The sequence below is a fragment of the Nerophis lumbriciformis genome, linkage group LG27 (assembly GCF_033978685.3).
Source record: "Nerophis lumbriciformis linkage group LG27, RoL_Nlum_v2.1, whole genome shotgun sequence".
NCBI lineage: Eukaryota > Metazoa > Chordata > Actinopteri > Syngnathiformes > Syngnathidae > Nerophis > Nerophis lumbriciformis.
This window is the reverse complement of record NC_084574.2, coordinates 6,601,499-6,616,729: the sequence shown is the minus strand read 5'-3', so window position 1 is coordinate 6,616,729 and position 15,231 is coordinate 6,601,499. Positions and strand designations below refer to the sequence as shown.

At 44.3% G+C, this 15,231-nt stretch overlaps 1 protein-coding gene across 3 annotated transcripts in view; it reads right to left on the bottom strand.

The window, feature by feature from the left end:
* cntln (centlein, centrosomal protein) overlaps window positions 1–15,231 on the bottom strand; it is a 432,451-nt gene that overhangs the window by 207,786 nt on the left and 209,434 nt on the right. For all 3 annotated transcript variants that reach the window (XM_061922942.1, XM_061922945.1, XM_061922943.1), the window contains one exon: window positions 1,305–1,402. In XM_061922942.1, coding sequence (XP_061778926.1) covers window positions 1,305–1,402 — 98 coding nt within the window. The remainder of the gene's footprint in view (window positions 1–1,304; window positions 1,403–15,231) is intronic.

The window sequence follows — 15,231 nt, the reverse complement described above, 5'->3', positions numbered from 1 at the left end:
CTGACCAGATGCCCGAACCACCTCATCTGGCTCCTCTCGATGTGGAGGAGCAGCGGCTTTACTTTGAGCTCCTCCCGGATGGCAGAGCTTCTCACCCTATCTCTAAGGGAGAGCCCCGCCACCCGGCGGAGGAAACTCATTTCGGCCGCTTGTACCCGTAATCTTGTCCTTTCGGTCATAACCCAAAGCTCATGACCATAGGTGAGGATGGGAACGTAGATCGACCGGTAAATTGAGAGCTTTGCCTTCCGGCTCAGCTCCTCCTTCACCACAACGGATCGATACAGCGTCCGCATTACTGAAGACGCCGCACCGATCCGCCTGTCGATCTCACGATCCACTCTTCCCTCACTCGTGAACAAGACTCCGAGGTACTTGAACTCCTCCACTTGGGGCAAGATCTCCTCCCCAACCCGGAGATGGCACTCCACCCTTTTCCGGGCGAGAACCATGGACTCGGACTTGGAGGTGCTGATTCTCATCCCAGTCGCTTCACACTCAGCTGCGAACCGATCCAGTGAGTAAATAACCCAAAAATGTATATTTTGTTGTTTTCTTACTGTACCGAAAATGAACCGAATCGTGACCTCTAAACCGAGGTACGTACCGAACATAAATTTTTGTGTACCGTTACACCCCGAGACCTCACCAATGCACTTTTGGAAGAATGGTGGAAAACTCCTATAAACACACTCCGCAACCTTGTGGACAGCCTTCCCAGAAGAGTTGAAGCTGTAATAGCTGCAAAAGGTGGACCCACATCATATTGAACCCTATGGGATAGGAATGGGATGGCACTTCAAGTTCATATGTGAGTCAAGGCAATATAGTGTACTTATGTACTGTCCATGCAAAGGCTGCATGGATATTTAAAAGGCTCATCTTGTTAAAAACACAACTGTGGACATTACCCAGGAATACTTAAGTCCTTTTTGTTAGCTCCTTCAAGGAGTCAGTTAATGCCTGCTGGGTTTGAGCCTCGGGGCATTTTTAGCGGGGTCCTGCTCTCCCCATCCGTAAAAGAGAGGGTGCCAAAAAGCAGACGGGTGGAGATAAACTGAGGTAGCTTTTTAAAATTTGATTAACAGCTGATAATTGTTCAAATAAGCCACCAATTTACCTAATGCATTAGGTAGGGGAGGGGAGGGAAAAAAACATGACATGATGAGGCACTGACCAAAATGAGTACATTTTCAAATCATTCCAGACAGAACATAAGCTAATTTACTGAGCGCCATTGTGCAGCAGTTATGTCTTTTATCTGGTGGTGACAGAGAACACTTAACGATGGCATGGCGCTGTACCTTTTTGAAGGACTCTTCCAATCGCTCCGAAGAAACGGAGGGCTTTTTCGGAGTGCTTCTTTTGACCCGGCGCTCCTCCACCACTTTGCCGAGCAGCTCTGCACAAGGAGAACAAAAGGTTGTTGTGACACGGTGCGTCAAACTCGGGCGGCTCGATCAATAGGGTGATAAAAAGGGGCTGCGTTAAATCAATTAGCATCACTAAAGCTCGAATTTCCTTCGTAAGGCACATTTTTATTGTTCCTGTCAGTCAGGCTGAAGTCAAGCAGTGCTGGTTTATCACAGACTCTCGGCCGCAGCCATCCGAAATAAAAGAAAAAGTGTTTATTTTAAAAAGTCCACAATAGAGATGATGTTCGAAACCGGTTCTCCCGGTTGTTCGATAAGAAAAGAACCGATTCCATGGACTCAAATCCCTTTTTGAGAACCGGTTCCCGTTATTGAAGCCTCTATAGCAGGGGTGCTCATTACGTCGATCGCGAGCTACCGGTCGATCTCGGAGGGTGTGTCAGTCGATCACCAGCCAGGCATTAAAAAAATAGTCCTAAAAATGAGCGATCATAAATCTTCACTATGACGTCACTTTCGTCACTTGATTGACATTCACGGCACCCGAGGGTCTTCTGAGATGACGCTGGCTGCTGCCAGCTCATTAAAATGACCGACAGGAAGGCGAGAAACACTTTATTTCAACAGACTCTGGCGCCGTACCTGTCGTCAAAACTCCAAAGACCGACTGCACAGTTGCGCTAACAAAATAAGAGTCTCAGAAAGCTGGCGTGCACATGCTAGCAAGCTACGGAGTTTGCCGACAATGTATTTCGTGTAAAGTGTATACAAAGGAGTACGGAAGCTGGACAAATAAGATGCCAAAAACCAACCACTTTCATGTGGTATTGGACAGAAAGGAGGACTTTTTTTCTCCTCCATTCGAAAATGCGGACGTTATCAGCACCACTGTCTGATTCCAATCAATGCAAGTAATCAGAATCAGGTAATACACCAACTTATATTCTTGTCTTCATGAAAGAAAGAAATCTATATGTGTTAAACATGCTTGTATTATCTTTAAACACCTTTAACTTATTAACAATATTAACTATATGTGTTAAACATGCTTGCATTATCTTTAAACACCTTTAACTTGTTAACAATATTAACTATATGTGTTAAACATGCTTGCATTATCTTTAAACACCTTTAACTTATTAACAATATTAACTATATGTGTTAAACATGCTTGTATGATCATTAAACACCTTTAACTTGTTAACAATATTAACTATATGTGCTAAACATGCTTGTATTATCTTTAAACACCTTTAACTTATTAATAATATTAACTATATGTATTAAACATGCTTGTATTATCATTAAGCACCTTTAACTTGTTAACAATATTAACTATATGTATTAAACATGCTTGTATTATCATTAAGCACCTTTAATTTATTAACAATATTAACTATATGTATTAAACATTCTTGTATTATCATTAAACACCTTTAATTTATTAACAATATTAACTATATGTGTTAAACATGCTTGCATTATCATTAAACACCTTTAACTTATTAACAAAAACATATATTTCCATCCATCCATCCATCCATATATTTCATAAATAAGTAAATATAAATTATATATATGAATGAGGTAGATCCCCACGACTTGATCAATTGAAAAGTAGCTTGCCTGCAGAAAAAGTGTGAGCACCCCTGCTCTATAGTAAAGAAAAAGAGTTGGTTCTTTATTCGAATCCCTGGGAACGAATCCCTGTGGGACGGCAATGTTATGCCCATTTGATTGTAGACTCTTACTGACACCTTGTGGCGATATGAAGATACAACGCGTCATTAGTTTGGGCACTTCCGGGTTGGCGACGTCAGTTAAGTTCATGAGACAATTGAGAAGTAGACAAGTTGTGTTAGCTCTTACAAGCCTTGGAATAGATAAGTCTGTAAGTAAACTGTTTAACTTGTTTATGTAACTCAATATTAAGGTGGAAAGCGGTTAAATTTGATACTAAGATGTTTATTGAAAAACAATTTTTGTGCACTGTTTCAATGGATGTTTTGAGGACTTAAAATGCCAGTCGTGTATTTCCACCATCGAAATAATTTTTTGGAAGAATTGTTGTTTGATGACTGTGGTGTTCTTAGTGTCATAGTGTTTGTAGTTAGTATGTTCCAATAGCAGCAGAAGTGCACTTATTGGAGAGCTGTATTATTTTCAGTTTTGTGCCCAAGGGACTGATTTTATTTAACACTATTATTATTTATACACCTATAGCAGGGGTCGGCAACCCGCGGCTCCGGAGCCGCATGCGGCTCTTTGATCACTCTGATGCGGCTCAGCAGCTTACTTGCTGAACCCCCCAATTTTCCCGTGAGACTTCCGGATTTCAGTGCCTCTCGCAGGAAATTCCCGGGATTAATTTTCACCGATTTTCACCCTTAAAGCTATAATAAGGGCGTGCCATGATGGTACAACAGTTGGCGCCCTCTACAATCTGCATTGACAGCGTGCCAGCCCAGCACTTGTTATACAATATATATCTTCTGCTTGCACACGTACGTGATAGCAAGGCATACTTGGTCAACAGCCACACAGGTTACACTGATGATGATCATATAAAACAACTTTAACACTCTTACTAATAATGCGCCACACTTTGAACCAAAAACCAAACAAGAATGACAAACACATTTCGGGAGAACATCGGCACCTTAACACTACATAAACACAACAGAACAAACACCCAGAATCCCATGCAGCCCTGACTCTTCCGGGCTACATTATACACCCCTGCTACCAGCAAACCCCGCCCCCCCCCTCCTCTGTGCGTCGGTTGAGGTGGGCGGGGTTTGGTGGCAGGGGTGTATAATGTATCCCGGAAGAGTTAGGGCTGCATGGGATTCTGGGTATTTGTCCTGTTGTGTTTATGTTGTGTTACGGTGCAGATGTTCTCCCGAAATGTGTTTGTCATTCTTGTTTGGTGTGGGTTCACAGTGTGGCGCATTATTGGTAAGAGTGTTAAAGTTTTTTTTTATACCGCCACCGTCAGTGTAACCTGTGTGGTTGTTGAGCAAGTTGTGGTTGGAGTTAAAAATTCCATATAAAGATGTGGGCAGCGTGTCTGAGACCCCTGGTTTATACATAGCACAAAGCAAAAAAAATGTTTTATATGCAGTGTTATGTCATTTAAATTTTCAAAAATGTTTGCGGCTCCCATTGTTTTCTATAATTTGTGAAACTGGTCAAAAATGGCTCTTTGACTGGTAAAGGTTGCCGACCCCTGACCTATAGTGATCACAGAGACAGGTTGTTTTTGTGTTACTGTATACATTTGTTTTTCTGAAAAATCCCGCTTAATATACTTTGGGTAACAACAGTCAATATTTATTTTTTTAATTTTTTTTAGGGGGGTAACAGTCAACATTTATTTATTTAATTTTATTTTTTTCTTATAAAATACAAGTGAGCTTTTGTTAAACCAAATATTGTGTTGTTTTTTTTCCATATACAACAACCTATCTGGATTCGATAAGAGAATCGATAAGAGGATTCGATAATGGGCTCGAACTCGATGATTTCTTATCAAACATCATCCCTAGTCCACAAGGACATGGGGGAAACAATGTAAAAAAAAATTTTTTTTAAAAAGCAAACAACACGCAGCTTCTTTCAAGGGAACCTAAACAAATGCGAGAAGGACTTGAATCCCTGGTGAAGACTGTACAGCCCTGGGCAGCACTGCTTTGTAGTCCATGAGGATTCCCCCAATGGACAGCTTATATGCACAGAGAACTTCACTATCAGCCTTGACTTAAAAAAAGAAATAAAGGAAACACGTAATCATTAGAGTGTAACAAGACAGAAAATAGGTGAAAAGTAGAAGCAATTGGCAAGACAAACCCTATTTAAGAACGGTTTTGCAGGGGCATGCCCAGATATTGTAGGGAGTGCATACAGGCACACTGTGAATTTGGGCATTGTTACTTTCCCAGATGTTTTACTTGGATTTTGAATACAAAACCCCACACCAGTGAAGTTGTCACGTTGTGTAAATGGTAAATAAAAACAGAATACAATGATTTGCAAATCCTTTTCAACTTATATTCAACTGAATAGACTGCAAAGACAAGATACTTAACATTCGAACTGGTAAACTTTGTTATTGTTTGCAAATATTAGCTCATTTGGAATTTGACGCCTGCAACATGTTTCAAAAAAGCTGGCACTAGTGGCAAAAAAGACTGAGAAAGTTGAGGAATGATCATCAAACACTTATTTGGAACATCCCACAGGTGAACAGGCTAATTGGGAACAGGTGGGTGCTATGATTGGGTATCAAAGTAGATTCCATGAAATGCTCAGTCATTCACAAACAAGGATGGGGCGAGGGTCACCACTTTGTCCACAAATGCGTGAGCAAATTGTTTAAGAACAACATTTCTCAACCAGCTATTGCAAGGAACTTAGGGATTTCACCATCTACGGTCCGTAATATCATCAAAGGGTTCAGAGAATCTGGAGAAATCACTGCACGTAAGCGGCAATGCCTGTGACCTTCAATCCCTCAGGCGGTACTGCATCAAAAAGCAACATCAGTGTGTAAAGGATATCACCACATGGGCTCAGGAACAGTTCAGAAAACCACTGTCAGTAACTACAGTTCGTCGCTACATCTGTAAGTGCAAGTTAAAACTCTACTATGCAAAGCGAAAGCCATTTATCAACAACACCCAGAAACGCAGCCGGTTTCGCTGGGCCTGAGCTCATCTAAGATGGACTGATGCAAAGTGGAAAAGTGTTCTGTGGTCTGACGAGTCCACATTTCAAATTGTTTTTGGAAACTGTGGACGTTGTGTCCTCCGGACCAAAGAGGAAAGGAACCATCGGGATTGTTATAGGCACAAAGTTGAAAAGCCAGCATGTGTGATGGTATGGGGGTGTATTAGTGCCCAAGACATGGGTAACTTACACATCTGTGAAGGCGCCATTAATGCTGAAAGGTACATACAGGTTTTGGAGCAACATATGTTGCCATCCAAGCAACGTCTTTTTCATGGACGCCCCTGCTTATTTCAGCAAGACAATGCCAAGCCACATTCTGCACGTGTTACAACAGCGTGGCTGCGTAGTAAAAGAATGCGGGTACAAGATTGGCCTGCCTGTAGTCCAGACCTGTCCCCGATTGAAAATGTGTGGCGCATTATGAAGCGCTAAATACGATAACAGATACCCTGGACTGTTGAACTTAAAGGGGAACATTATCACCAGACCTATGTAAGCGTCAATATATACCTTGATGTTGCAGAAAAAAGACCATATATTTTTTTAACCGATTTCCGAACTCTAAATGGGTGAATTTTGGCGAATTAAACGCCTTTTTATTATTCTCTCTCGGAGCGATGACGTCACAACGGGAAGCAATACGCCATTTTCTCAAACACCGAGTCAAATCAGCTCTGTTATTTTCCGTTTTTTCGACTGTTTTCCGTACCTTGGAGACATCATGCCTCGTCGGTGTGTTGTCGGAGGGTGTAACAACACCAACAGGGACGGATTCAAGTTGCACCAGTGGTCCAAAGATGCGAAAGTGGCAAGAAATTGGACGTTTGTTCCGCACACTTTACCGACGAAAGCTATGCTACGACAGAGATGGCAAGAATGTGTGGATATCCTGCGACACTCAAAGCAGATGCATTTCCAACTGGACTGGACAGATCAGCTTTCAGGAAAAAAGAGCGGATGAGGGTATGTCTACAGAATATATTAATTGATGAAAATTGGGCTGTCTGCACTCTCAAAGTGCATGTTGTTGCCAAATGTATTTCATATGCTGTAAACCTAGTTCATAGTTGTTAGTTTCCTTTAATGCCAAACAAACACATACCAATCGTTGGTTAGAAGGCGATCGCCGAATTCGTCCTCGCTTTCTCCCGTGTCGCTGGCTGTCGTGTCGTTTTCGTCGGTTTTGCTTGCATACGGTTCAAACCGATATGGCTCAATAGCTTCAGTTTCTTCTTCAATTTGGTTTTCGCTACCTGCCTCCACACTACAACCATCCGTTTCAATACATGCGTACCGTATTTTCCGCACTATAAGGCGCACCTAAAAACCACAAATTTTCTCAAAAGCTGACAGTGCGCCTTATAACCCGGTGCGCTTTATATATGGATAAATATTAAGATTCATTTTCATAAAGTTTCGGTCTCGCAACTTCGGTAAACAGCCGCCATCTTTTTTCCCGGTAGAACAGGAAGCGCTTCTTCTTTTACGCAAGCAACCGCCAAGGTAAGCACCCGCCCCCATAGAACAGGAAGCGCTTCTTCTTCTACTGTAAGCAACCACCCGCCCGCGTAGAAGAAGAAAAAGCGCGCGGATATTACCGTACGTTTCATTTCCTTTGTGTGTTTACATCTGTAAAGACCACAAAATGGCTCCTACTAAGCGACAGGGATCCGGTTCATGAAAAGACGCAATCTCTCCATCCGCACACGGATTACTATTTCACAGCAACTGATATTCCTGTGAACCGCACTGTGGATACAACGGGAGCACGTACGGTGAATATTCGCACCACAGGGAATGAGAAGTCATCCTTCACTGTGGTTCTAGCTTGCCATGCTAATGGCCAGAAACTTCCACCCATGGTGATATTCAAAAGGAAGACCTTGCCAAAAGAGACCTTTCCAGCCGGCGTCATCATAAAAGCTAACTCGAAGGGATGGATGAAGAAAAGATGAGCGAGTGGTTAAGGTAAGTTTAAGTTTACGCGAAGAGGCCGGGTGGCTTTTTTCACGCAGCTCCGTCCATGTTGATATACGACTCCATGCGCGCCCACATCACGCTGGTTTTAATATATTATTAAAGTTTGACTGACCTATCTGACTGTTTTTTTGACATTCCTTTAGCGCAGTTAGATGCGGCTTACAACACGGGGCGGCTTATAGGTGGACAAAGTTTTGAAATATGCCGTTCATTGAAGGCGCGGCTTATAACCCAGGGCGCCTTATGGTGCGGAAAATACGGTAATCTGTTGAATTGCTTAAGCCGCTGAAATCCGAGCTAATGTCGCTATAGCTTGCTGTTCTATGCGCCATGTTTGTTTGTATTGGCATCACTATGTGACGTCACAGGAAAATGGACGGGTGTTTATAACGATGGTTAAAATCAGGCACTTTGAAGCTTTTTTTTTAGGGATATTGCGTGATGGGTAAAATTTTGAAAAAAACTTCGAAAAATGAGAACTGATTTTTAATGGTTTTTTCCCTTCTGAAATTGTGATAATGTTCCCCTTTAAACTGTACATCAAGCAAGAATGGGAAATAATTCCACCTGGAAAGCTTAAAAAATGTGTCTCCTCAGTTCCCAAACATTTACTGAGTGTTGTTAAAAGGAAAGGCCTTGTAACACAGTCAGGTGGGGGTGGTATGGTATTTTTTTTTTTTTTTTTTTTTTTCATACAAAAATACAATCATGTGTGCTTACGGACTGTATCCCTGCAGACTGTATTGATATATATTGATATATAATGTAGGAACCAGAATATTAATAACAGAAAGAAACAACCCTTTTGTGCGAATGAGTGTGAATGAGTGTAAATTGGGGAAGGAGGTTTTTTGGGTTGGTGCACTAATTGTAAGTGTATCTTGTGTTTTTTTATGTTGATTTAATAAAAAAATAAAAAATAACGTCTTCAGTAATGCGGACGCTGTATCGATCCGTTGTGGTGAAGAAGGAGCTGAGCCGGAAGGCAAAGCTCTCGATTTACCGGTCGATCTACGTTCCCATCCTCACCTATGGTCATGAGCTTTGGGTCATGACCGAAAGGACAAGATCACGGGTACAAGCGGCCGAAATGAGTTTCCTCCGCCGAGTGGCGGGGCTCTCCCTTAGAGATAGGGTGAGAAGCTCTGTCATTCGGGGGGAGCTCAAAGTAAAGCCGCTGCTCCTCCACATGGAGAGGAGCCAGATGAGGTGGTTCGGGCATCTGGTCAGGATGCCACCCGAACGCCTCCCTAGGAAGGTGTTTCGGGCACGTCCGACCGGTAGGAGGCCACGGGGAAGACCCAGGACACGCTGGGAAGACTATCTCTCCCGGCTGGCCTGGGAACGCCTCGGGATCCCCCGGGAGGAGCTGGACGAAGTGGCTGGGGAGAGGGAAGTCTGGGCATCCCTGCTTAAGCTGCTGCCCCCGCGACCCGACCTCGGATAAGCAGAAGAAGATGGATGGATGGATGGATACAAAAATAACGTTATTTTTATTTTTTGTGCGGCCCGGTACCAATCGATCCACGGACCAGTGGTTGGGGACCACTGTTCTACAGTGTAACACCCCAAAAGGGACAAGCGGTAGAAAATAGATGGGTGCCCAAACATTACACGGAGTGCATACAGGCACATGGAGGCCATTCGGTCTAATCTACAACGTAGAGCTCCTCAATTAACTAACAATGTGTGATGAAACACCTTGAATTGTGGCAAGGAGTTTGTCAAATAACTTGGACCTTAACATTTGAGGTGAGTTATGTGGGCTTCATTAAAGGCAAATAAAGGACAAAGTGAGAGGCTGCTGCTCCCTTGTGCTGCATGTATGCTTTGTCCTGGGAAGTTTGTTACTTTGAATTAGCCAGCTCTTTTGTCTTCCTGGCATGTCACATCCAATCAGAAGGAAGCTGCAGAAAAGGACAGGAGGGGCTGCCGGCTGCACATAACCATGTTGGGAGTAATTTAGCCCAGCAGCCTGGGAGTTGTCACCTTGATAAGAAGACGTGGTGGCTCCCTAGTCACCCGCCGCAAGAGGAGGAGGTCCTGGCAAAGGCGGCATACATTAATGTCCCCTTGCATGTCTGTTCATGGGCGATGGCACAAAAGCTTGCTTCCTTTCATGTGCTACCTTTCGTTAGAGATCATCCTGCAAGCCCTCGGCTCTTTGATCAGGTCACAGAGGTTCAGGAGAGAACGTTGTAGTCGCTCAAAACTTATTTTGCCGCTTGGACTTAAATCGCTGCTGACATATTGTTCAGTCTGACAGTTCAGACGACGAAAATGTATCCATCAATCCATCCATCCATCTTCTTCCGCTTATCCGAAGTCGGGTCACGGGGGCAGCAGCCTAAGCAGGGAAGCCCAGACTTCCCTCTCCCCAGCCACTTCGTCCAGCTCCTCCCGGGGGATCCCGAGGCGTTCCCAGGCCAGCCGGGAGACATAGTCTTCCCAACGTGTCCTGGGTCTTCCCCGTGGCCTCCTACCGGTCGGACGTGCCCTAAACACCTCCCTAGGGAGGCGTTCGGGTGGCATCCTGACCAGATGCCCGAACCACCTCATCTGGCTCCTCTCGATGTGGAGGAGCAGCGGCTTTACTTTGAGCTCCCCCCGGATGACAGAGCTTCTCACCCTATCTCTAAGGGAGAGCCAAACTCATTTGGGCCGCTTGTACCCGTGATCTTGTCCTTTCGGTCATAACCCAAAGCTCATGACCATAGGTGAGGATGGGAACGTAGATGGACGGGTAAATTGAGAGCTTTGCCTTCCGGCTCAGCTCCTTCTTCACCACAACGGATCGATACAGCGTCCGCATTACTGAAGATGCCGCACCGATCCGCTTGTCGATCTCACGATCCACTCTTCCCTCATTCGTGAACAAGACTCCAAGGTACTTAAACTCCTCCACTTGGGGTAAGATCTCCTCCCCAACCTGGAGATGGCACTCCACCCTTTTCCGGGCGAGAACCATGGACTCGGACTTGAAGGTGCTGATTCTCATCCTAGTCGCTTCACACTCGGCTGCGAACCGATCCAGCGAGAGCTGAAGATCCTGGCCAGATGAAGCCATCAGGACCACATCATCCGCAAAAAGCAGAGACCTAATCCTGCAGCCACCAAACCGGATCCCCTCAACACCTTGACTGCGCCTAGAAATTCTGTCCATAAAAGTTATGAACAGAATGGGTGACAAAGGGCAGCCTTGGCGGAGTCCAACCCTCACTGGAAACGTGTCCGACTTACCGCCGGCAATGCGGACCAAGCTCTGACACTGATCATACAGGGAGCGGACGACGAAAATGTAGTAATATAAAATGTTTTTATACTATCAAAGGGGCAAAACATCTGCTCTGGGTGGAACTGTCATCACACAAGTGAGCATTGAAAAGACGAGGAGGCTTTTTGACACAGAAATCCTATTGGTCATTTTTCTGCCACACATAACCAGCGAGGGTGAAACACTGTGCATCAGTGACGTGCGGTGAGGTTGATGGCTGGTGAGGCACTGACTTCATCACAGTCAGATTTACAAACATATGAACCCTAAAGAGTATCTTATTCACCATTTGATTGGCAGCAGTTAACGGGTTATGTTTAAAAGCTCATACCAGCATTCTTCCCTGCTTGGCACGCAGCATCAAGGGTTGGAATTGGGGGTTAAATCACCAAAGATTATTCCCGGGCGCGGCGCCGCTGCTGCCCACTGCTCCCCTCACCTCCCAGGGGGTGATCATGGGGATGGGTCAAATGCAGAGGACAAATTTCATTACACCTAGTGTGTGTGTGACAATCATTGCTACTTTAACTTAACTTTAACTTTACACATACAAACTGTAGCACACAAAAAAGCACATTTAATTAAAAAAAACGTTATTATGGTCTTACCTTTACTTATAAATAAAGTCCATTCGCCGCTGTTGTGCTGGATTAATGAACCCCCTGACGGGAGTGTTATATCAACTAAAGCCCTCACTTCAATTTTCCACGTGCAAGATTGAATCTATTTAAAAAAGTGTAACCGAGGGTTTATAAATGTCGCCTATACTGTATGAAACTACAAAATAACAAACACGGAGGCTCCAGTTTACACGAGGACCACTTTATTTACCTTCTTTCAAAAACCTCCGCTCCACTACAACATGTCATCACTTCCGCTCTTGGCGCCTTCAAAATAAGAGCTCAAGGTATATACTGTATAACAGCGCATAACAGGAACTTAACATCACAAAGAGGAAAGCCCATGAAAATAGGTTACAAAAGTTATTTAATAAGAAGCCAAAAAGTGCAAAAACAATAATGTTCGTGTTGGAGGAGTTGTGAATTAGATACACCTGCAGTCTGCAGGTGTACCTAATTGTGGCCCTGCAGTCATTCACAACTCCTCCAACACGAACATTATTGTGTTTGCACTTTTTGGCTTCTTATGAAATAACTTTTTTAAATAGATTCAATCTTGCACGTGGAAAGTTTAAGTGTGGGCTTTAGTTGATATAACAATTCTACGGCGGGGGTGCAGGAGGCGGGATTACTGGAGCCTCAGCCAGTGCGTCTTTTGCAGCCGTTTTATGATCGCTCAGCACAAGAAATACGTTACACACATACAGTTGTTGACAAAATACACTGTACATTATATACCTCAGCTAACTAAACTATGGAAATGTATAATATAGTTCATATAGCAATACGGTCTCACTGCACAGCAGGCCAGCAGTTAGCCGAGTCCGCAAACCATGTTGAGGCACTGAGTGACGTGCCTCAACTGGCTGCTGTTCACCGCACCGTCTCTTCTCAGTATTTGAACGGCAAATGTGAAAATTCAGCGATTTTGAATAAAAATAATCTAAAACTGGTGAAGTTAAATGGAAAATAACTTTATAGTATAATCACTGCATACATAGCCATCCATCCATCCATTTTCTACCGCTTATTCCCTTTGGGGTCGCGGGGGGCGCTGGAGCCTATCTCAGCTACAATCGGGCGGAGGGCGGGGTACACCCTGGACAAGTCGCCACCTCATCGCAGGGCCAACACAGATAGACAGACAACATTCACACTCACATCCACACACTAGGGCCAATTTAGTGTTGCCAATCAACCTATCCCCAGGTGCATGTCTTTGGAGGTGGGAGGAAGCCGGAGTACCCGGAGGGAACCCACGCAGTCACGGGTAGGGCATACAAACTCCACACAGAAAGATCCCGAGCCCGGGATTGAACCCAAGACTACTCAGGACCTTCGTATTGTGAGGCAGATGCACTAACCCCTCTTCCACCGTGCTGCCCACTGCATACATATAATAATTTAATTAATTTTTTTTCTTTTTACATTTTTTTCTTTCCATGATGGCAGGTGAGGCCCCGCCTCACCTGCCTCTAGTGACTGCACGTCACTGGTGTGCACCGTCACAGTGCAACAACACGGCATCCCGCAATCAGATAATCCCATGTGCGACAACCAGGATGTCTAAAAACTTGTTGGAAAATCGCTTTTAACTCAACAGGGTGGGAAAAGCGTGGTTCAAAATCATGGTTACCTACTCAGTGGCCTAGTGGTTAGAGTGTCCAAAGACTATAAAAATGGGAGTCATTACCTCCCTGCTTGGCACTCAGCATCAAGGGTTGGAATTGGGGGTTAAATCACCAAAAATGATTCCCGGGCGCGGTGCCGCTGCTGCCCACTGCTCCCCTCACCTCCCAGGGGGTGATCAAGGGGATGGGTCAAATGCAGAGGACACATTACACCACACCTAGTGTGTGTGTGTGTGTGTGTGTGTGTGAGGCAATCATTGGTACTTTAACTTAACTTTAACTTCCCATCCCAAATGCGGCCTTCGGGACGGTATAGCTCGGTTGGTGGAGCGGCTGAGGGTTCCAAGTTCGATCCCCGCTCCCGCCGTCCTAGTTACTGCCGTTGTGAACTTGGGCAAGACACTTTACACACCTGCTCCCAGTGCCACCCACACTGGTTTAAATGTGACTTAGATATTGGGTTTCACTATGTAAAGCGCTTTGAGTCACTAGAGAAAAGCGCTATATAAATATAATTCACTTCACTTTCATCATGGAGGTGTGTTTGCGGTTGTTATCAGGTTGTAAAACTGCCATGCAGCCCAGGTCGGGATCGTCCGAAGTAATGGTTGAAATTTAGGTTTTCCCTTCACTAAACCGCAGCTCACCCAATACCGGCAGCACTCGTGTAACTCCGGACCATGCACCTGATTGTGGAGAAGTGTGATTATCTCATACTTGCCAACCTAGAGACCTCCGAATTCGGGACCACCCACACTGGTTAAAAGATGTAACTTAGATATTGGGTTTCACTATGTAATGCGCTTTGGGTCACTAGAGAAAAGCGCTATATAAATATAATTCACTTCACTTCTTTAGTTGTATTGTTGCAACCTGCAATAATGCAATTTCATCATTCCTTCAAATTATGCGTGAACATATCGTGATTCGAGACAAATATGCTACCAACACTCTATGACACAACGTTTGTGTTTCGATATATAAAACAGTGATGGAAAGAGGACACCTCAGTGAGTGTATGGCTCACTTGCTACATGTATTGACACTGCATAGGGGTGTAACGGTACGTGTATTTGTATTGAACCGTTTCAGTACGGGGGTTCCGGTTCGGTTCGGAGGTGTACCGAACGAGTTTCCACACGGACATATTAAGTAGCGTAACGCACGTTGTGTAAACAATGCACACTGAGGCACAACACACGGCATGCTAGCAGCTAACGGGCTAGGATAGACTGACCATACGTCCTCTTTTCACCGGACATGTCCTCTTTTGCAGAGCTGTCAGGGCGGAGTTTCTTAAATGCCTCAAATGTCTGGCATTTTGAGTTAGGGTTGCGTGTATTTTCAATGTACTGTAGCGTCCAGAAGAAGTGCACACCAAGTCTGACGCTCTTTTTAAACTTTTATTGAGCTAACACAGCTCAACTTATCTCGTTCCTTCCACACGCACGTCTATCCTCACTCCTTATTTCCTCCTTTTTCGCCATTCACCTTACAGGCGTGCTAGGTTCACAACAACGGGAATTCTGAATATCACTCACTCAAGAACACAACATCAACTTCAGCAGGTCGTTACAGTACGTTCAGGGTTAAGAAGGGGTTAAAAACCAAACAAATTGTGC